General features: G+C 37.2%; 1 protein-coding gene across 1 annotated transcript in view; it reads right to left on the bottom strand.

The window, feature by feature from the left end:
* Window positions 1-1,135: 1,135 nt before the first annotated feature.
* Window positions 1,136-22,073, bottom strand: part of ADGRA3 (adhesion G protein-coupled receptor A3) — a 58,547-nt gene continuing 37,609 nt past the window's right edge. The window contains exons 10-19 of the mRNA XM_086611586.1: window positions 20,000-20,149; window positions 17,157-17,318; window positions 16,685-16,888; window positions 15,380-15,593; window positions 15,016-15,224; window positions 9,727-9,851; window positions 9,052-9,175; window positions 7,157-7,302; window positions 2,589-2,684; window positions 1,136-2,390 (exon numbers count right to left, since the gene is read on the bottom strand). Coding sequence (XP_086467712.1) covers window positions 1,148-2,390; window positions 2,589-2,684; window positions 7,157-7,302; window positions 9,052-9,175; window positions 9,727-9,851; window positions 15,016-15,224; window positions 15,380-15,593; window positions 16,685-16,888; window positions 17,157-17,318; window positions 20,000-20,149 — 2,673 coding nt within the window. The 3' untranslated portion in view covers window positions 1,136-1,147. The remainder of the gene's footprint in view (window positions 2,391-2,588; window positions 2,685-7,156; window positions 7,303-9,051; window positions 9,176-9,726; window positions 9,852-15,015; window positions 15,225-15,379; window positions 15,594-16,684; window positions 16,889-17,156; window positions 17,319-19,999; window positions 20,150-22,073) is intronic.

Consider the following 22,073-nt stretch of genomic DNA (forward strand, 5'->3'; position numbering starts at 1 on the left):
AATTTAAATTGTAAACCACTTCATGTTTTAGCTATTTCTACCGCAGGAATGTACACGCTTTTTAAAACTGATAACCTTATTAATATAGCTCTGCTACTGAAACTTTTTTTTTTTAAACATAGATGCTGTACTGTATCAGAGAAGATTATTCTGCAAATTGTCACACATTGGTTTGAGTTGCAACTTCAGTTTTACTCACCTTTCTCTCAAGGGACACCTTGTACAGTGACAGTGAAACTGGAGGCCCTGATTTTTCCTACTGATCATACTCTGAACGGATTATCCCGTTACCACCTACCAAAACACCGGTGCTATTATTCTTGCGCACTATTACAACCGAATGAGTTTTCAGACATGTACTGGTGACCTTCGCGAATTGGCAACTATTGCCTGTGAACATTCATAACCTTCTCAATTACAAACAATTAAAACAAATTAAAAAAAACATCCCAGTCAGGTAATTATGAAGGCAAAAGAGTATTATCCGAAAACATACCAAGCAAACTAAAGCTCTCTGCAAGTGCATTAAAATAAGCCACAGCCACCCGAAAATATAACTAACTTATGCAGCAAGTACAGGACAACGATTCTGGAGTAAACAAGTTGCCTGTACACTAAAGATCTCTTTAAAATGTAGCTTCTTAATTTCAAACAAATCTAGGTCTTATGCAATTAATTGAGCATTTACATTGAATCTTTCAGATACCGAATATTTTCTTTAGTAACTGAAACTCGTAATGTTCCAGATACTGAAGTAGCAAAATCAAGATGACATTCAGTGCAATAATATTTTGAAAAAAATAAGTGCAACATTGGGCTGCTGGGGAAAATACTATTTATTATACATTTAAATACAAATTTGAAATGTGTTGAGGACACATCTGCAGGGTTACAGGTAAAAAATAGAAATGTACAAAGTTATGTTCTGCGTGTCTCAAGACTGATGCTTCAAAAAAATTTTCACAAAATACCAAAATTTCAAAAACAGCAAAGACAATAATGCACACAATCTTTTGCTTGGCAGATTATCTTTGCTCCCTCCCTGCATAAAGTACCTAGAGTTTGTAAACCGTCTTTAAAAGTGTTAACAGCTTTAAGGAATGTGTAATCACAGTTCATATGATTCGTCCCTCAATGAATTATAATGCTACACAGTAGTTTCATGTTTCCACAACCCAGTTCTAATATTACCAGTACTGTCCGCAGTGAGCAAGGGCCCCTCCTGTCCACTGCTTTTAAGTGGTCCGTTCTGAATGGCTAAATTTAAGCCATAAGACTTCTGTTGGTTTTCAAGTTCAACTGTTATTGGTTTCCTTAGAATATCTTTTTTGTTATTGGTAGCTATTGTTTTTTCAGTATTTCTGCTACTCTTTGGAAGCGTACTGCAAGCATCACTGCTGTCTTGTTGAGACTGGTTATACTGACGTTCCCTGTATGCCAAATAGGCTCTACGGCTCCTTGAATGCCCCTCGCTGTTGCTTTGGCGACTTTTAGGTAAGCCATTTTGCACACTTCCTTCCACGCTTGTGGGAACATCATATGCATATTCCCGCAGTACTGCAAGCCTGCTAGCACGGTGTCCCTTGCTTCTGTTCTTATGATGCCGACTTGGGTGTCCGTTTGTCCGAAACTGTACCTCTAAGGGAGCTACGTGCATTTTGATATCATTATCCACTGAATGTTCGGTGAGACTGTTATCAAGCTGAGGACCTGTATTCAATGGCAGAGAAGTGGGGTGGCACTGAGCTGCTGCAGCTTGTAAGTTAGTCAGTTTACAGCCTTGAGAAGAATTTTTCAGGCTTGATACGCTTTTATTTGTGCATGAAGATTCTGCACTACTGTTGGTGCACTTGGGGGCCTCTCCATTGGTTCCACTGGAACTGGAGGGCTGCACATTTACTTGCACTGAGTACGTACTTCTTCCAGGGCAGCAAGTCGTTATCCAAGCATGCCTGACATCTTCCCTGTTAATGCAATGGTGCACCACAAGAAAGGCACTGAGGCTTAAACATGTTGCCCCAAAAAAACAGCTGAAGATCAGGTCCATCGGATAGTACAGGGAAACTGACAGAGCTCCAAAGATCCACAGAGCGACATACAAAAGCAAAGTAAGGCCCACTCCCAGCAGCTGTGCTTGAAAACTGTGCTCGTTCTCCAGAGCAGAAGTAGAAACTAGTGACACCGACAATGAATCCTGATGAGCCAGTTCCCCGTGCTCGTTGGTGGCCAGACGCTGCTGTTCCTCAACAGGTTCCTTAAGTTCGTATTTACGTTCAGGGTGACGTTTTAGTTGTATGAATATGCTGAGAAAATACATACAGTTTATGAAAATTATAAAGCTAGCTGGTCCATAAAATGCTCCTAAGCTAGGTTCCCAAGTCATCCAGCAACTGGAAGAGAAACAAACCAAAGAATCAAAATAAACGCCTTCTCACAAGACACTTATGCTTTATCAGTTCATAATGGTACTTTGAAACGATCTTGGCTGTGTTACATTTTCTGGAAGAATCAGAATTAATTGCGACAAGTACTTAGAAAAGCAAAGCCGTGAAATCTTGCGACAGAGCTCTCAGTTATATGGTACTTACTAAGGAGCGTTTGGTCTGCTGCCATAATTTCGGATGTTTGCTGCTGCGGTTATTCCACAAACTATGATAGGGATCCCTCCACCAATAAGGTAGAACCTAAAACGTAAAGCCAATATATCAGTGGCTGTTTAATGGCAATGGATTTTATTCAGTCACCATGAAGGAAAGGAGAGCTTTCCAGGATTCTGGAAATGTACAAGTTCTCTAAGAAAACACTCTGGGCGAATCAGGAAAAATTATATTGCTGAAGACCAAACCTAAGTCTTCCTGACTACAATTTTTTTCCTCCTGTTGTAAACCACCTCCTTCTCACAGTTGCTCACCTCACCTCCCTTGAAGGCACTGAACAAAGGTATACACAGTTAGAAGAAAGAAGCAAAAGGTGGCAGTCAAAAGTTGTAAACTGCTGGAAGAGAATATGGAAATAGAAGGAAAATATTCTTGTTCCAGAGATGAATTTACTAAATATTATGGACACTATGTTCAGAAGATCAGCTGTAAGAACTTGCTTGGGTTTTACAGCGTGGAGCGGTTTGGAGAGTGGTGTTGATGGTGGTTTCATTTATGTATTTTTAATGGACTCTACAATCCCATGACATATACCTCCTGCTTCCCTGTGGTGGTGTTAAAAACTACAGCCTTCAGAAGGACATATGTTGTTGGAGTATCTAACTTTTCATTCCAATTTCTGTGAATTCACATTGAAATCATTAGTGGCAGATCAATAATTACTGACAATCATTCCAATTAATGACATTCTGTCTTGTTAATCCAGTCCAAATTCAGATCAGAACACACTTTGAAAACTACTACTGTGACATATAGATGGTCCTGGACCTTTCCACTGCATTTCAGATTATTCACCAGAAGTTACTGCTGTCTCACTTGAGACACAAAATAACAGTCTAAAATAAATTAAGTCTTTCTTGGAAGTTCAGGTACACTTAATATTTAGTTGCTGAATCCTACCAAGATCAAATTCTGTCATTGGTTTATTCCGTTATCTTGATGCAGCAATCGGGAGCCGGCCAGATGAAACAGATCTCTGTGGCAGATTTTATTCTACTTACCTTTCATCACAAATTAGTAAGTCATTGCTACTCACACATGAACAGCTAGGTGAAGCTGGTTCTACCCAAGGCAAATTGTTACTACTGGAAGAGCGAAGCAATATGGATTGTTTGTAGCCACAGTTTGCTGGAATATGTTGAAAGAATATGTTTACAACCAGCCTTGAACCATAGCAAGATACCACGTACAAACTCAAAAAAAAAAAAGGAAGAAAGAACCCAAATCACTTGTATTTTGCTGCGTCTACATCTTCAGCAACTCCCAAGAACCCAAATTACAAACCAAAACTATCACACAGCAAGGAGCTGTACAAACAGAACAGTAACTAAAAAACTTAGGCATGCTAGAGGAGACACAGCAATATTAAGATTTTGAAGCATAATGCTATACAAGCTAAAACTTCTCCTTAAATTAGACCAAAAAGAGAAAAACAAACCTAATGACATGGGTACACAAGAGGTACTGCGATGGTAACTGAAAAAATATTCATAAATAGTGAAATGCTGTGTTTCACATAGTAGAACATTCACGCAGTATTTGTATTATAGTAACAAAACTATTTATATTTAATTTAAATAAAATTACAAAATAAAAATATCTGTATTTCTGCTTTATTTCATTTATTTATTTATTTTTATCTTGGTTGAGTTTGCTAAAAAAAAATGCAGTTTCTGCACGACAAACTCCCATTTCCTTCTTGTGACTGGCAGCTGAGGACCTCAGTCATTTTTACACTCCTTTGCCTGCATGGCAATGGAATATACCTGGCATAAAGTTTTTCAAAGTTAAGAAATTCTAACCAGCGTCAAGTGTTGCACTACCTTCTCAAAACAGCTACGGTAAGCAACAGCAAATCTCTACTGTCTATAGTGGCTTTCTGCAGAACATCGGATCCATTTCAAAGTATTTTTCCACCTTGTTCATGACCTGTGACAAAGTTCCATTAACACTGAATGAATACCATAGCATGGTTTGGTTTGGAAGGGACCTTAAAGATCATCTAGTTCCAATTCCCCTGCCATGGGCAGGGACACCTTCCACTACACCAGGTTGCTCAAAGCCTCATCCAACCCAGCTTTGAACACTTCCAGGGATGGGGCATCCACAACTTCTCTGGGCAGCCTGTTCCAGTGCCTCACCACCCTCAGAGTGAAGAATGTTTTCCTTACATCTAATCTAAATCTGCCCTCTCTCAGTTTAAATACGTTACCCCTTGTCCCATCACTCCACGCCCTTGTAAAAAGTCCCTCTCCAGCTTTCTTGTAGGCCCCCTTTAGATACTGGAAGACTGCTAGAAAGTGCGAAAAGACTGCTAGGAAGGGAGCCTTCTCTCTTCCAGGCTGAACAACCCCAACTCTCTCAGCCTGTCTTCAGAGAAGAGGTGCTCCAGCCCTCGGATCATCTTTGTGGCTCTCCTCTGGATCTGCTCCAACGATCATTGTTACAAACAAATTTGTCTTACATGTAATGAATCTCCCAAAAGAAAGAATAAAGATTATCTAGGCTAGAGGAGAAGGAAGCTTAACAGGCATGAAGTCCATCCTCAGAAAACACCTACAGAAGCTGAAGACCAGCATAAACATCCTGTCTCATCATCTGCAAAGTGGACTCCTTTAGAACCAAAGAACACAAAGCAGAATAATTTACATATAGCAAATCAGGAGAAAAATGTGTACCTACACACATTTATCGGGCTTTCTTTTTCTGTTCCAAAAGACCCTTCATAATTCTGAAAAGGCATATGGAGGAGAAATGCAAACAGAATGGAGGCAAACATGGAATCAGTTGTTTTGTCTCTTTAAATTCAAGAAACAGAGGGCCTGATAACAGTAGGTGACCGGTTCCGAACAAGAAACTCTTGCACAAAACTCATTGCCCTATGCCACTATAGATAGTTTTGATTCGAACCTAAGTTAAGAGACAACTGAATAAAGACACACACAAAAAAGAATCCTTCTATGGCTGTTCCATGCAAAAACATCACACATCCGACTGAGGAAATTCTAGATCTGCAAAAAGATCTGCACACTAAGAAAAATCTGAAAAATATGCAGCATGTTTGCTGTTGCGACACTTGTCTCCAGAGTTACAGTCACTGTCACAGATGAGGTGACCAGATGTGAAATGGTATGTACATGTTTATGTCTATACAGAGCTAAGCCTATGAGGCTGGTAATTTTACTGTAACATTTTTCCAAAGCAAGAACTCCATGACAAATAATAAAAGATTAAAAAAAATAAATCACAACAGATGTTACAAAGGCCACTCAGTACCCTACCGGAAAGCACATAATTGGGCACAGGCATGATCTCCCACAATGAAGACAACAGATTTACTTTTTCTCAAAAGAAAAATAAAAGAAGTTAAGGAAAGCAAAGACAGCACTTAATGGTAAAAATATTAACCTTCTAACTTATCAATTAAGTATTTCAATATGCTTTTATGTAGGACTGCATATTTGAGTCGATGATATTCAGAAGAGCATTTCTGATTTTCTGTGGTGTCTGCACTTTAAAATCAAGCTTTCTACATAGATGCCTATAGCCAACCAAAGTTAATCAACTTCTGCCACCGTGTGGAGAATTTCAGCTTAGCAGTTTTTAATTAATATATAGAGGCTCAGTAAGGTATATTCTGAACAAAGTAAGTCAATGTTTTCTATTAAAAATATTTCACATTGGGTGAATTGCACAGATAACTAGTTTGCTCCATTTCAGTGATTTCAGAAATAAAAATTCTAAAAGGAATGCTTCACAAAGAATCATAGAATGGTTTGGGTTGGAAAGGACCTTCAAGATCATCTAGTTCCAACCCCCCTGCTGCAGGCAGGGGTTGCTCAAAGCCTCATCCAGCCTGGCCTTGAACGCTTCCAAGGATGGGGCAGCCACAACTTCTCTGGGCAAACTGTTCCACCTCAGAGGGAAGAATTTTTTCCTTAGATCTAATCTAAATCTATCCTCTTTCAGTTTAAATCCATTGCCCCTTGTCCTATCACTCCCTCTTCAGCTTGCCTTTTTTTTTTGTTTTGTTTTTAAGAACACGATTTTCATTTGATAATGACTGATACCTGTTTTTCAAACTATTTGTAAGGAATTTTTGGAAAACATATTAAATTTTACTTAGATTGCAGTTTGTTAATTGTGTGATAACAGTTCTCCACATTCTTTCTTCTATGTTAATTTAATGGGAAGTGTTGCTATCTGAAGTCCTAATCAAAGCCCCAGTGGTGATGCTGAAACCCTATCAATTTCTTAACTTACAAAGCAGGAACACACTGCATTTCAACTGTAATATGTTAAGACCAATCGTCCTTCACCTCATCCTCCTTAACATAATGCTGAGGAACAGAAACATCTGGAACAGACTTTATGGATGTGGAAAGAAAATCTTCTATGAAAGGCACTTGCAAAAAAACAATGATGACTTGTTAGATTTTCCGGGAATTTTTCTAACAACCTGGGAAATAATGAATTGCAGACACAAACAACAAGCTCACCTCAGCATTGGTCTGGGTGGAGGAGGTGGCTCATCAGGATCTTGACATCTTTTTGCTTTTTTGGTTACTTGCTTGTAAATATTACGAGATGTCACTCCCAGCCACAGTACTGTTGCAAGAGTGGAATAATGGAGAATTATACCAACCTTAAAAAAATAAAAATAAAAATGAATCCCTAAACACTTCCTTTTTACCAAGATAAAAAATTAAATCATTTAACACACAACTTGTACAAAGCCTGAATTTTCAAAAGCCCAGCTGAAGAGAAGAAAAAATCTTCTTATTTTACGGTGACTGTTCTAAATGTCAAGTCATTGTGGTTTTCAAAAAAGTAAAATATGTTACACAAGCTCATCTTCATAACAATTGAGTCTGGAAAGGCTACATAGCTGCAGTTGCCTCTAGTGGAAGGAAAACTTAATAACATAGGAAGAACTTCGCTGGCCAACACATCAATCATACAGTTTAGGAAACTGTATTTTATGAAACACTTAACTTTAAAATGTCTTGTGTTACAGATACTATTCCAATGGAAACAAGTAAGGGAACAGCAAGATAATGATATTGCGGAACTATGCAGCCAGCAGCAGAATACAGACAGCTAACAAACTCAGTGGTTTTAACATAATGCAGAAAAGAGAAAGTGTCATACTTTACATATTTAATAAGCCCAAGCACTAATGCAAAGTCATCCTCACAGACTGACTGGGCACTACTGTTAAGAAAATGGTTGTCTGTCAGATCCTTTTGCATTTCCAGTGTTTTATAAACTGAATATTGTTTTCTTAAAAGAAGTTCCAGGAATTGCCAAGTTCCTGGAGTTTTGTTGAAGAAAGGCACTAACTGGTTGTCCTGTATTTTCTTACTTCAAAGCCAACACTGAGATAAAGTGACTGCAAGTAGGTTTCATATATCCCTTAAATGATGGCACACATGCATGGAAGAGGTGACAGTTTAGTTTCTGTTAAGATGACCGGAGGCATTTTTTGGGGGAGTTTCAATCACGAGTAAAAGCATAACTCCAAAACAACCCATCCATATCACAGAATTTCTCTTGGAAGATTACTGTCTCCAAGAAGGCAAGAAAAAAGACTGCAGTTTGTCAAACTATTTCCTCATCTCCATATATATGTATGTGTGTGTGCCCTGCATATGCATGCACGCAGACTAGCATTCTTTTTATATTTGTAGGAGAAAGAGCAGGGATGTATTTTATTGCAACACTTTGAACTGCCAACCTAATAACTACTGTAAATTCAAACAAAAAGCATCATGGAATATTATAGTGAGGGATCAGAAACTTTTATGAATCACTGGAAGGAAAAAGGAAACTTTATCAAAATTTCATTGATACTATTCCAAAGCAGCAACCTTTATTGTACTGAAACACTGCAACTGAATTACAGATGGCCAAATCTTAGAAGGACAAGTCATTACAGAAGAGGAGTCTCAATAGAGCTACTGATCTTTGTTTAGAGAAAGCATGAGTCTTTCATGTGAAACACTTCTCTCTCCGTTCCTTTAGGTTATACTGAGCAAATGGAAAAAAATACTTTAATACTTGTGGAAATCAGTTTTCACGTGGTCTGTAAAGGCCACATGCAGGCCAATCAAACAATTTTGTAACAAGTAAGTCTCAAAAATAAAATCAACAGGTAAAACATTTTTTTGTGATAGCATTCTGGGCAAAAAATATTTCTGTTGCACATCTGAAACTTTTCCAGTTTTCAAGTAACGAACTAGTTTTATCTTCACAGCCAGCTGTCCAAATTTTACATTCTAACGAAAATGCCTGTAGAGTACTACTGTTCTGGAGGAGACAAGAGGGGGCACATACATATATAGAAGTATGAAACTGATAACTAATTTTCTCAAGTGTTTGTATGCTTACTTACTGCTTGGCAAATGCTGGCACTTCTGGTCTGAGTTATGCCTCCAATAAACATCACACATGTCAGGAAGATATGAAAGCTCAGGTTAACTAGCATATGCCAGCTTTTTACACTGATTCTGATCACACTGTTAAAAGAAACAAATTGGACAACATAAAACACAGCTGCATTATTGCCTTTCAGAAACTAGCAAGATACACTTTGATAAATGAGATATAATTACTGCTAATGATTGTTTGACTACCACGTACTTTGTAATCAAATATAATCTCTGGTCTTCATCACAAGAAATTAAAACACCCTCCTATTCACTAGCTTTATATAACTATTTGGGGCTTGATTAAAAAATTTTAGGCTTAAAGCTTTCACATCAACAGAAATTTAAAAGTCTGACCAGTTTGTTAAATTCTGCCATCATTCTTGAGTGGTGTCTTCTTTCCTAATGAAGCAAGTAAAGAACTAAAGACACATGGTTATGAAAGCTAAATTGTCATACTGAAGAACACGACATAGCTACTTGCATAACTGTTAGTTTACATCAACAAATTTTATAGGAGGAAAAAAACACACACACAAAAAAAAATCACAAATGCAGGTTACTATATTGTGTTCCTATCGAAAGAGTAGTCCTAAGCACTATGAAACTGATTTTTTTAGTGTAGTGGTTTTGATTCATACCTGTGATGGTATATGTAACTGACTATGATGATCAACAGGCACATTAGCAAAACCATGGCAGTGGCATAAATTACTGGATGCAAAAGATCAGCTGGTTGCGTATATAATTCAGCTCCTGTCAAGTCCTGACAACAAAACCAAATTTAACATTAGTCCATCTCTTCATTTTGTGGGGGCAGGAGGAATGGCAGAGGAAACACAAAATACATAATTAACAGGAACCTTCTAGGAACTCCCCCCCAACCCTGATCCACCAACTATTGTTTCATGTTCCTGGCTTTCTTCCACAGTTACCTGCTATACTGGTTGACCTCTATAAATGCAGTCACACATCTTACAGAACACTTAAACCTCACATATGCTTGAATGTACAGAGAATTCAGTGGCTTATAGACATGCACCATTTTCTTCTTCTCCAAATACATGTATAGCTTGTAGAACTGCGTGTTTCAGTTATGATTATTGTCTTCTGCAACAACCCAAAGAACATGACAGAAAAGTGCCCTCAGCAAGTTTGTAGATGATGCTACAGACTGAGGAGACTGATCAGTAGACTGGAGGATATTCAGAGGGATGTTGGTGAGCCAGAGTAATGGGATGATAAAACATAATGAAATTTAGCAATGGAAAACACAAAAAGATCTGCGTCTGGGATGGAATAATCCCATGCATGCAACAATACAGGTTGGGAACGGGACTGAACAGAAAGCAACCAAAGAACCACTTCAGGGTACTGGTAACAAAAGTTGACCAAAAGTCAGCACTGTAGCCTATAGCTCAAGGTCACACTTTGCTCACTCTACTAGCAAAACCACAGCAAGCAGGTGAATTGATTATTCCTTTCTGTTCAGCACTGTGAGAACACCTCTGCAGTGCTGTCTTCAATTTTAGGCTCCCCAGTACAAGGACGGCACTGACATACTGGATGAAGCAAGTCTAACAGATGACTGGGATGACTAGTAGGCTGAAGCACCAACGTCTGAGGCTGAAAAAGCTGTGTTTCTTCATCTTTAAGAAGAAAAGGAAGATGGCAGAAATCTCATTATTACATTGAACTACCTACTGGGATGGTATAAAGAAGACTGAGTGAAACTCTTCTTGGAGATGAACCGTGAAATGATGAGAGGCAGGGGACATTATCAGCAACATGGAAAATTCTGATTAGATACAGGAAAAAAATTCTGATGAAAGTGGTCACATACGGCCCAGAGAGACTGTGTAATGTCTGTCCTTGGAGATACTCAAAGCTTGACTGAATGTGACCTGGAGCAGTATGATCTGACTTTGAAGCTGATCAAACTTCAAGCAGGTAATTGAACCAACACCTAGATGTTCCTACCAGACTGTTATTCTATGATTACTGCTTGATCAGAATAGATAGTTGATAACTCAAATAGGATTCAACAACTCTTCAGCATCCTTCAAGTTTTCTGAACCCATTTGTCAAAATATTACTGAAGAGTAAGCATGAAATGGAACCTTGGACTGTTAAAGCATGGCAGTATTTCAAACAACATCTGTGTAGTGACATGTTCACTTAGTACCAAGAATAGCAAGAAGAAATAATTATGTCCGGATACAGTTACAGTTTACTAGGGTTCCATTTCCATAATGCTAATGAATACTCAAAAACCCAAACCAAACCCCTTCAGTCCCTTCCAGGAGCTAAACAAAACAAATTCGCTTAACTAAGATTAGCGGAAAAATCTATTAAAAAGAATTTTTCACAACATACAAGACCGAAAATTCTCTCACCTACAATTCTGAGTGAGAGTCACTCTTAAACCTCTAGAGCTGGCAAAGTTCAAAAGTGTGCTAGGGGAAAGGAAAACAAATTTGGCATTCACAAAGAACTGCAGAACATTAGCAGGAAGCTTTGGTTTGCTTTGAGAAAAATCCCAGTGATATACAATCTGTTTTTAAGGTTAAGACGGGTAATCTGATTTCATGGACAGCAGAAGAGTTCTTCAATTGAGGCTTACAATTAAATTAGTGTCGGCAGTCTCTTCACCACTCCTTCAATTGTTCTTTCATCAGAATATAAATTTGTTATTCCTAACTAACTCACCAACCTCATTTCAAACTAATTTAATCAGATTGTCAGTTTGATTTTTATGTATTTAGTTTTCTTTGGCACCTGGAAAAAACACTTTCAGAAAGATCATAAGATATTATGCCTCAGGCAGCCAGCGTCATCTGATTTCCACACTACCCATGGCCTGGTTGATATCCAGCTGGAGATTCCTAGGAACTCGTTGTTACCAGCATAAGCGAATGTATTGTCGCACACAGCCAGTAAGTATCGGAGAACAGAAACTGGAGGAGAATTCTTGTTGCTGCTTCCAGATTGGTGACAGGTAACAAGATATTACGCGTGTATTGGTATGAACTTAGAGAACAGAACAAGAGCTACAAAATCACAGGATTTAAAAGATTATTGTAAGACATCTGAGAAAACTCGGTATGCCTAGCCTAGCTAGCAAAGGCCTTGACCTGTTACCCACAAAGTCAATGGAATTCTTACCGATTGCATTGACGTTTTTAATCACACAGAATCATAGAATGTTAGGGACTGGAAGAGACCTCGAAGGATCATCTAGTCCAATCCCCCTGCCGGAGCAGGACCACCTAGATCAGATCACACAAGAATGTGTCCAGGCGGGTTTTGAACATCTCCAGAGAAGGAGACTCCACAACCTCTCTGGGCAGCCTGTTCCAGTGTTCTGTTACCCTTACTGGGAAGAAGTTCTTCCTCATGTTTAAGCGGAACCTCCTATGTTCCAGCTTGTATCCATTTCCCCTTGTCCTATCATTGGATGCCACTGAGAAGAGCCTGGCTCCATCCTCATGACAGACCTTCTAAAAGGAGTGAGGGGAGCTAATAATGTTATTTTTGAGGTAAACTAATCCTAAATAATAATTTAATTAAAAAGAATGACAGTAAAATAACAGTAGAGATGACATTAAGAAGGACACTGGGGCCAACAAGCCATTATAGCCAACTAGCAGAGCTGTGTTTCTTCTCAACTACCGTTGTTGGTTTCTCTCCTTTGCTGTAGGCCTGTAATAACAAGATTTCAGCTAAGCCTCCTGGTTATCTCTTCTATTATTAAACAGTGGTTAAAATGATTTCCAAATAAATACAAATAATACAGTTTATAATACAGTTTATAACTGTATCTTCCTAAATCACCAGATTAGAAAACTAGGCACTTAGTTATGGCTTTCCTTATAAGAGAGGACTTTACATCATGTTCTGAAATGTATAAAGACGGGTCAGTACATTACAACATGCTTTCTTCTACACACATATGTACTAAAGTAAAGTAGACTGAAAAAGAGAGAAATAATTCTGATTAAGTCATTCGCCATCCAGCCAGGATGATGGAATATTGTGTCCTGGTCCCTCCTGTCACTACTGTTCATGTATTTGATGTTAACAACAACTGCTGAATTAAGAGCCAAACTTCTAAAACTGAACCCACAATTATGAGCCTGGGACCAGATCCCAAACTTTCACAATGCTGAGTCTACAAATGAAACAGGTTTTTATAGGGGCTTTTAGTTAATATATGGATAGGCATCATGAAAACCTTTGTCAGCAGCTACTTAGGCATTCAGAGCTTTTGCAGTGCATTAACTTTGTGCAAGGAACATCTAACAGATGAGCGGTATTCTCTGTCCTCCTCCGCCTATCCCCTCCTCTCCAGACCCTAAAGCCTAACGTTTTGGCAAGTAGCTAATTAAGGAATATCAGTTTTGAGCAAGTATAGAGTGAGAGCCACTGGCCGAAAAAGAAGAAAGCTTCCCTCTCCTCTAACTTTTTTGATTTCTGATTGTCAAGAGTTCGTTATACAACTCAAGATATTGATATAATCTTACCTATTAATTTACAAATAGTCATTTACTGCAGCAGAAAGAATATGCTCTTCATTTTTCTTCCTCCAGATGGCAGAAATGTGACCAATTTAAAGCATAATCTCTCTTTACATGCATACTACACATACAAATTAAGTTTAATTCTGTTTTCAAGAATGCTGTTATGTTTTATGAAAGGATTATATATTTAAAAAATATCAAAGGCGGCAACTATAGGATTATAACAGTTTGAAGTAATTTAAAACAGCACCTTCAGAGGTAAAGTGAAAAGTTGCTCTCTTTGAGCTCTTAAAAAGCTTGGCATGTAAATCTATTTTATTTATGTTTAGCTTTTTGGTATTCTACTATTTAATTCTCTTAAGAGGAAGATTTTTGAAAATTTGAGTTGCAAAACAAAAATAGCAGCTTCTCATGCACTGATCATTATAAAGGAATTCTTTTTCTTCCACGTACAATTACATAAAAATATATATTTAATTCCACACAGAGCACATCAACTACAACAAAACCCACATCAAATTTACACTAAAGTTAACAGTATTTCCTAAATCTCTTACTATTTCACTATCACACTTTATCATTTAGCATCTGTGGTGAAGACTGATGAGCAGGGTAGCAGCCATCGTCTCTAAAATTGGAAGCTTCCCAGGCCAAATTTGAAACGAAGAGCAACAAAGAAGAAATCCTACTTCATAACTAATGAACACTAAAAGGTGCTGTCTCACTCCCTTCTTCTTCAACTATCTCTATATTTTAGAACTAGTTAATTATTTTATTGACATCAATTTGGTAAGACTAGAGTTCAGATACTTTTTTTTAGCAATATTTCAAAAATATTTTGGATAGTAACTAAGTGCTTTCATTTTTTTTTTTCTTTTTCAATTCATATCTTCTAGCAGGTACAGACCTACGTATTAGTGAGTGAATAGCTAATTTGCAGCGAAATAGCTATCTCTGGTTACGGATCACAGCAAAAAAGACAGCTGGTAAAACACTCCTGTCAACAAAGCTAACAAATTTAATCTGACACAGAGAAGATAGTGGGTTTTTTTCCTCAACTGTTACCTTTATTTTAAATTGTCATTATTAGACTAAAATTCATAAAAACCCATTTGATTAAGGAGCTCATTAAAATGGCTTCCTCTGATATAGTACTCCTCATACGAAAACTCTTTTGTGTCTAGTATATTCAGCAATTAATTCCACTTTGACGGATTTCCACTTAAATCTCATCTTACATCAACGTTTATATCAACACAAGCCAAAAGCCAAAGACTTATTTCTTATGTCTAGTTGTATGTGAAACGGAACGTGGGAATGCTCATTTTCTTTAATGTGAAAAAAACCCCACAGAGTTGCATTTTGAATGTTTAAGTTCCAGAAAGAGACATGTAATATTAAGTGTCATACCATGAGAACTGCATAGTTGCTGAGGGAGTAGCACTGAATGGTGGTAATATTTTCATCGGATAAAAGAATGCGACAACCATCAGATTTCCATCCCCCTTGTCCGTTCAGTAGATCAAAGTCCCACTGAGCTGCAACAGCATCTGCTCCATGCGCAATGCGACGCAGTGTCACGTTTATAGGAACGTGGTGACTGGCTATGTTTAAACCATCTGTTACAAAAGAAATGTATTCGCACGTAAATTTCTCAACACATAACACATTAGATGCTAAAACCCTTTTACTAGGTATACACTAGTAGAAACAAAGGAGTCAAAAACGCTTCCTATTTTTAAAGATCATAAAAAAGTAATAATAAAACACAAACCTATCTTGGTAAGGATAACTGGTGTTACAACTGTACGACGTTTCCCATCATCAGCCAGATGTGTTGAATTCCCTGTTGCTGGAAAAAGCTTTCCATTGCGAAATGCAATAAGCTGAAGCTTGTAGACAGATTCATCTGCTGGTCTGATTTCTCTTTTTTGCTTTTGGGTGAAAAGGGAGGCTGGCAACTGGATAGAAGCCTCTACAATTGTGTTCTAGAAATAAACAGATTTTCAGAGTTTTAAAGAGAAAATGAAATTGCTTATGGAGATTAAATTAGCAGCTCCTCCAAATAAAGTGTCAGAGATGAATGCATTCAGCAGACTATGTACTGTGACAAACCTATTTGACAGTTCCCAAGTAATCCTTGATAACATAGTTGAATTAGGTTATTGAAATCTTAAAACATTTTTTAAAAGAAAAAAAGAGCTAAGATTCTGCAGTTACTTTACTTCTTACAGAGAGTAAAGTTGAAGTTAATATCAGTAAAGTATTACAAGAGTTTTCCAGATTAGACTATGGGCAACCAGAAGCAGCAACCAAGAGAAGAAGTAGACAAAGAGAAACGCTGTAGTTGTGCGTTAGTACCATTCAAAATGGAACACTGTATACAAACAGGTATTGACAACTTGTTTATGAATCACACTTGGGTAGGGAAGCGTGCATGTAATTTCATAGAATTACATAAATGTAATTTCACATACACACTCTGCAGTGATGTTCAAGCACATTAAGTGATAAAAGCACGCTGGTATGTTGGGGAATGTAACTGAAAAAATACAGAATATGATGAAATGTTTCCATTCTATACACATCTACACATATAGGCGCTGTGTGTATGTGTACATGTGCACACACAAACACACATTAAAATCTTTCAGGTCCATTTTCTACTTCATGCCTAATTACAGCATCACTCTGACTAGCCTATTACAGATATTTAAAGAGACTGGTAGTATCTGATTTAATATGTAATGATGGTGCAAATACAACAAAATAAAGCCAAGTATTATCATGAACTAGGGAGCATTTCAATTTCCATACTTATGAAAAGGTCTGAAAGCATCTTTCAATTTAAGATTATTAATAAAGAACACCACACCTACTCATTAAAAATTTTGCCTATTAAAAAGTTATTCCATAATCAAACTTTATTATCCTTTGTCACTTTATCTCATCACAGTCATTCTAGATTGTGTAAAAATGCTACTTTAACATTAGAAATTAATAATACAAGCTTACTTTCCAAATTATTCATAGTTAAGACATTATTACGAAGTCAGTAGGGAAACAATGAGTATCTGACCTTTAAAGCCAGACTAGACAGTGTATTTGAAACATTGCACTTAAAGCTCAATTGTTTATCTAGATTTCCATCTGGATCTCTTCTCCCGTAATCACTGAGTCCTGTACGGTCTGATGTAGCCACTTTCTGAAATACGGTGCATGTCATTCCAGTGAAACCAGCTGCCTTTATTACATAAGCCTCAAGAGCAATATTTGGAGAATACTGCAACGACAAAAATCAAACATTAAATAATTTTACATACCACAGGAAGAATAACAATCTTAAATGGTTTCTCTGCTATAACAGAAAAAAATACCGAGAAAACTGTTTCTGTTTATTTGGCACAGATAAATCTGTTCAGAGTGTTTCTCTTCTCCCTACAGAAATAACAGACATTTCAGACAATGCCAACATCTATTAAGAAAAATAAAAAGCTATTGAAATTCAAGAGCCAGTGAAACGTCTTCTAAATAAATAAATTTATACTTACAGTAGAATAAACTTGAGCTCCGTTTGCAAGCCGATACATAGCAATTTTCTGCAGACACTGTACAATCCTAGTGCAAGCCTTGGCTTCCCTTTGTGCCATCCACAGAACACGTTCATCAGCTAACATAATGTTACTTGCTATGTCCACCATCACGTCACCAAGCTAACAGGGAAGAGAAATAAGACCATTTTATATCTTTGAAAGCGTTCATCAAGTCGGGTCATCATCAGACAATACAGAGTGATTTGTCAGCACAAAAAGCAGAAGGAAATTGATTGTTCCTATTTCAGTCACTGCTTGTCAAGTTGAGATGCTGAAATACTTTGACTCAGCCATTTACCTCTGTCCAAGAAAAACGTTATGCCAACGTAATTTGTCTGTTTACCTTATACTTTGAAATCAAAAACATGAGAAATACAGATATTTCATTAAAAGCAAAGAGTATAATACTCCACATCCTGCTGTACTTATTATTTAAAAGGACTATTTATAATCAACTTTAAATCTAAAATAAATAAAAATCCACTATAAATCATCAGTAATACAGTCTGCATGTATGGTGGGAGATAATAAGAGTAATACAGGCAAAAATTAGCACGTAACCCTTCTGCTTCTCTTCCTCTCACCATGTCTGCCTTTTCTTTGATTCCTTCCTTGCTCGCCTTCAATTTTGCATGAACTGTTTTAGGTCGCAGGTTACACATGAGAGAGACAGCAACTACCTGTAGGTACCAGAGCTGCTTTCAAACCACCAATTACATTGTTGTGAGTTTTTGCTCACACTCGTTTACCTTATCTTCTGTATGACGGACAACACACACTATAAAGGGAAATCATTCATTGAGGCCACAACTCTACCAAAATGAATGGGCGTCAACACTGACCTACACACACCTGATTTTCACAACGTTTAATAAGCAGTGACAAATACTGGACCAAAAGCGAAGGTGCATGTGCTTTCTAGTTGAATTGACTGAAATTCAATTCATAATGCCTAAATTTAGGGACCGGAATTTTCTGCATACAGACACAGTGTGGAGTGGGAAAGACATATCCTTTACCATCCAGGCTTCACAATTTCTTTTCAGAATATTAGTAATAAGGAGAGAACACAGTAGTTTGTTGTTCTTTTTTTAAATCTTTAAAAATAAAGGCAAGAATGGGAATATAAAGATATTTACTGTTTTAAGAACTGTCTCTTTTAGAGAAAGAATCTACAATCAGTAAACATTCTCAACAGTTAACAGTCTCATGCAGCATTTCCAGGCTGTAGCCCTTTTCATTAAATTCTCAAGAACAAATAGAAGTTAAATTAATTGAAGATGCTTATTATGAGTTATTACTACTTGAAAACTGGTAGCATGTTCTACACATCAACAAATGGTGGTTTTACAATAAATTATTAAGATCTTGAAGTCACAGGACTCGCGTTGTTTCATGTTTCATACTTGTATAAAATATTACACATTACACTTTCCCCTGCTTATCAAGGTATGTACAAGTTTTTCCAACTGTATTCTAACTTAAGACAATCTGCTAAGAACTTTCTGAAAATGTCTTCAGTTTATTTCTTCTTCTGACACGAAAAAGTTCTAAAACAAAGCTTTTTATAATTTACAGTATTTCTTTCATAATAGCCACTGTAACACAACCTAAAGAACAGACAATAAGATATAAGTGAATACAGCTTCAAGAAAAAGTTTGTAGAGTAATACCCTAATAAGAAATAACTCTTGAATAACTTCCTTGAATTTACCAGCAAATCAACAGTTGACTTCAAATCAAACCAATTAAGATAAAAATACATCATCTAAGACCAAAACTACGTATGAATTTAACTTAGATATTTTCATATCATCTACCTTCAAATTATGGCAAACTAATGCCAGATTCTGTCACTCTATAGACAAAAAAATATCACAGCTGAGAAGAATGGCTTTATAATGTTGACAAATCACTCAGCAATCTAAAACGCGTTTCTATTTTCGACTGGGTACAAAACCAGCCATTTAATGAACTGCTTATATATTCCAAAATACACCAAAAAAAATTCCAAGCTATGATTGCAAAAAGGAGATTTGGCCTGAAAATTCTCCAAGGAGTTCTGCAAAGAATTTACAACCAGCATTTACGGTTTGCTGAGGGTGGACAGGGAAATTCGGCTTTTTTTTGTGTGCGAGTTTAAAATTTAGGCACTGTGGTCTCCAGCTTCCCAACACGCACTGTACAGTGAGATCACTATAACCTCTGTTCAGCAGTGAAACAGAGAGTTCCTAGCCACTGGTGGGACTATTCAACCACTCGCGTTTTTCTCCCCAACAATGAGCGTTCTCTAAGATTTTATTTTAATGTCTTGCCTTATATCCTGCGAGATACAGGAATACTGAAAACCTTAGAGATACAGCTCAATACTGAATAAAGACAGTCTACCATGGTGGGAGGGGAGAAGATAAGTCTTGTTTTATTCATTATTGAGAGGATCTCTGAGGCTTTCATTATTTGTACTTTTAGACAAGAACATACCAATGAAAACCTGTGCGACCCACTCCATATTAAATAAAAACAGACTTACTGTACCTATCTCCCTGCTCCAGTGCTGACCAGAGGTGTTACTCACATTACAGGTCCAGTGAATGCTGGATCATCTCAGCGCGAATGCAAAGTCTGTGACCATGGGTCAGCAACTTCAGGGACCTACTAAACAAACAAAAACATGGAATAGAATCTGATAATCCACTAACTCAGTGCCTGCATCTAACGTTGAGAAGGTTTCACTGCTCAGAATACCACTTAAGGACAAACACTTTGATTATCTTTAAAGTGATGGCAAATTATCCAGTTACCTCTTTATATTTTTCAGCAAATCTTCCAAATTTCTCTATCATTTCAGCCACAAAAATAACATCCATCTTATCAGAAAAATTTGCTGCTTCAACAGTGTAAGCCAAGAGCTGTCTTGCTGTTGCCACTGCATTAGTAAGGTTGAGCGGCATCTACACAGAGAACAAACATAAGCATTAAGAAGTGAAAATTAAGTACAAGACAGAAGCAACACTTCAGCAATTAATAAACACGCATTTTCCCAAAGAGGACAGCAATTCCCACAGGGATCAGAGTGTTTTAAGTAGCCAGGGACTACCACCTTATCTGCTAGCAAAAACATTTCCTACAAGTTAGAGAACCAGCACTTGTATCTGCCCCCAGAAACTGTTTTTTTTTTCTGCTGCCCTTGGAGGAAGAGGTGCTGCACCAAGAAAAGGAGCAAAAAAGACAGCACTGTCAAATGCTTACTTTTCTTTTCATCAGAGCCTAGGCATGACAAAAAATAAATAAATATGGCATTTTATAGCAAGAGAAGACAAAAGAAATTCAAACACACCACTGCTGTAGCATTCACTCTTCATCCTGCAATTGCAGAAAGCATTCGGAATGGAATATATATGAAAAAACCCACCAAGACAGATCCTATCTATGACAACGCTCAAGATTTTATTCCTGCAACAGGCACCATGCTGGAAAATTCTTCACTAAATAGTATGCAACATCAACATGCCTGAGCTAGTACAGACCAAAAATGGGAAATTTCACGTAGTACAGTGGAAAGCTGTGCGAGTGTTATTAGCTCATGTTCAGATGCCGTTTATCCATGTTAATCCAAACTAGAGATGTCCCATCTCTCCGATTTTTGGTATATAGATATATAGTCTGCCCTACTGTATTTGCAGTGTGCCATGTAAGCACAACTAGATATTTGTTCCGGCTGGTCTTAGCGCTTATACATAGATTTGAATGCAATTAATGGAAGATTATTTTTTTCCAAACCATTAGAAGTCATGCATTTAAAATGTAAATAAAGTTCAAAGTCATAACAGACACTGAACAAAGTCAACTTCCAAATTCAGATATTCTGTATAATTTCTTTGATTTTTTTCTTTAAACATTAATTCCTTTTCACCTAAAACTATAACTGCATGATATACAAAGTCAAACAAATATTCTTGTATAAATATTACAAAAAACTTTCATTCCATTTTAAACTTAGACCTCTACTAGATTTAAATTACTTGGCAGAGTTCTAATGTTCAAAATGGCTCAACTACCTTTGTGTTCAAAGTCTCTAAAGATGCTTATAATATTATTATGTTTAATATTAGTCTCAAAGAGATAATACATTTCTGTGCAGAATACTGCTAAAAATTCCAGACCTACACATAAAGAGGAAGGCTCTAATAAGTAAAAACAACTCCTAAAACTAAAACATGCCACTTCTCCATTTAAAAATTAAAAAAAGAATATTTGAAACCTCTACTTCAGTGTATCATACCCGCACACATGTTTTTAAGCAGATAACTTCCTATTATCTACTTCACAAATGGAAATTATACATCTGCTTTTCTGAAGAGACCAATCTGACCCTCACATCTTAAACTTCCTAACACAAAGTTGTGCGGTGCTTCTGCCATGCAGCATGAGGCTTTTTCTAAATGAATGTGAGCTCACACACTGAAACACTTCAAACCCATGCAACATGCAGTAATTTTATCCTGAGGTGAGGCAAGCACCATGGTTCATGTTAAACAAGGGCGGTGCTACCAACATCATCAACTCAAGTGGTACAGCTGTATTATTAAAACAAACAAAAAACCCCCACCACACCAGAAAAAACATTTTCATATCTCCATAGTTTCACCTGTTGCATTGATGCTAGTGATCTGACAGCACACACTGGAAAATATCAAGCTTAAACCAGAGGTTCAAAGCTTTATGGAATATTTTACAATACAGCTCCCATACATACAAGGTTGGGTATATCACTGCATGGGTGCCATCACTGCAGAACAGTGTTTGTGAAAGCATGCATTAACTATGGAAGCCTCAAAAGGAGACTGGAGCTGAAAATTTTTGTTTCATAGCTAC

This window comes from Tauraco erythrolophus, chromosome 5, assembly GCF_009769465.1.
Source record: "Tauraco erythrolophus isolate bTauEry1 chromosome 5, bTauEry1.pri, whole genome shotgun sequence".
Taxonomy (NCBI): Eukaryota; Metazoa; Chordata; class Aves; order Musophagiformes; family Musophagidae; genus Tauraco; species Tauraco erythrolophus.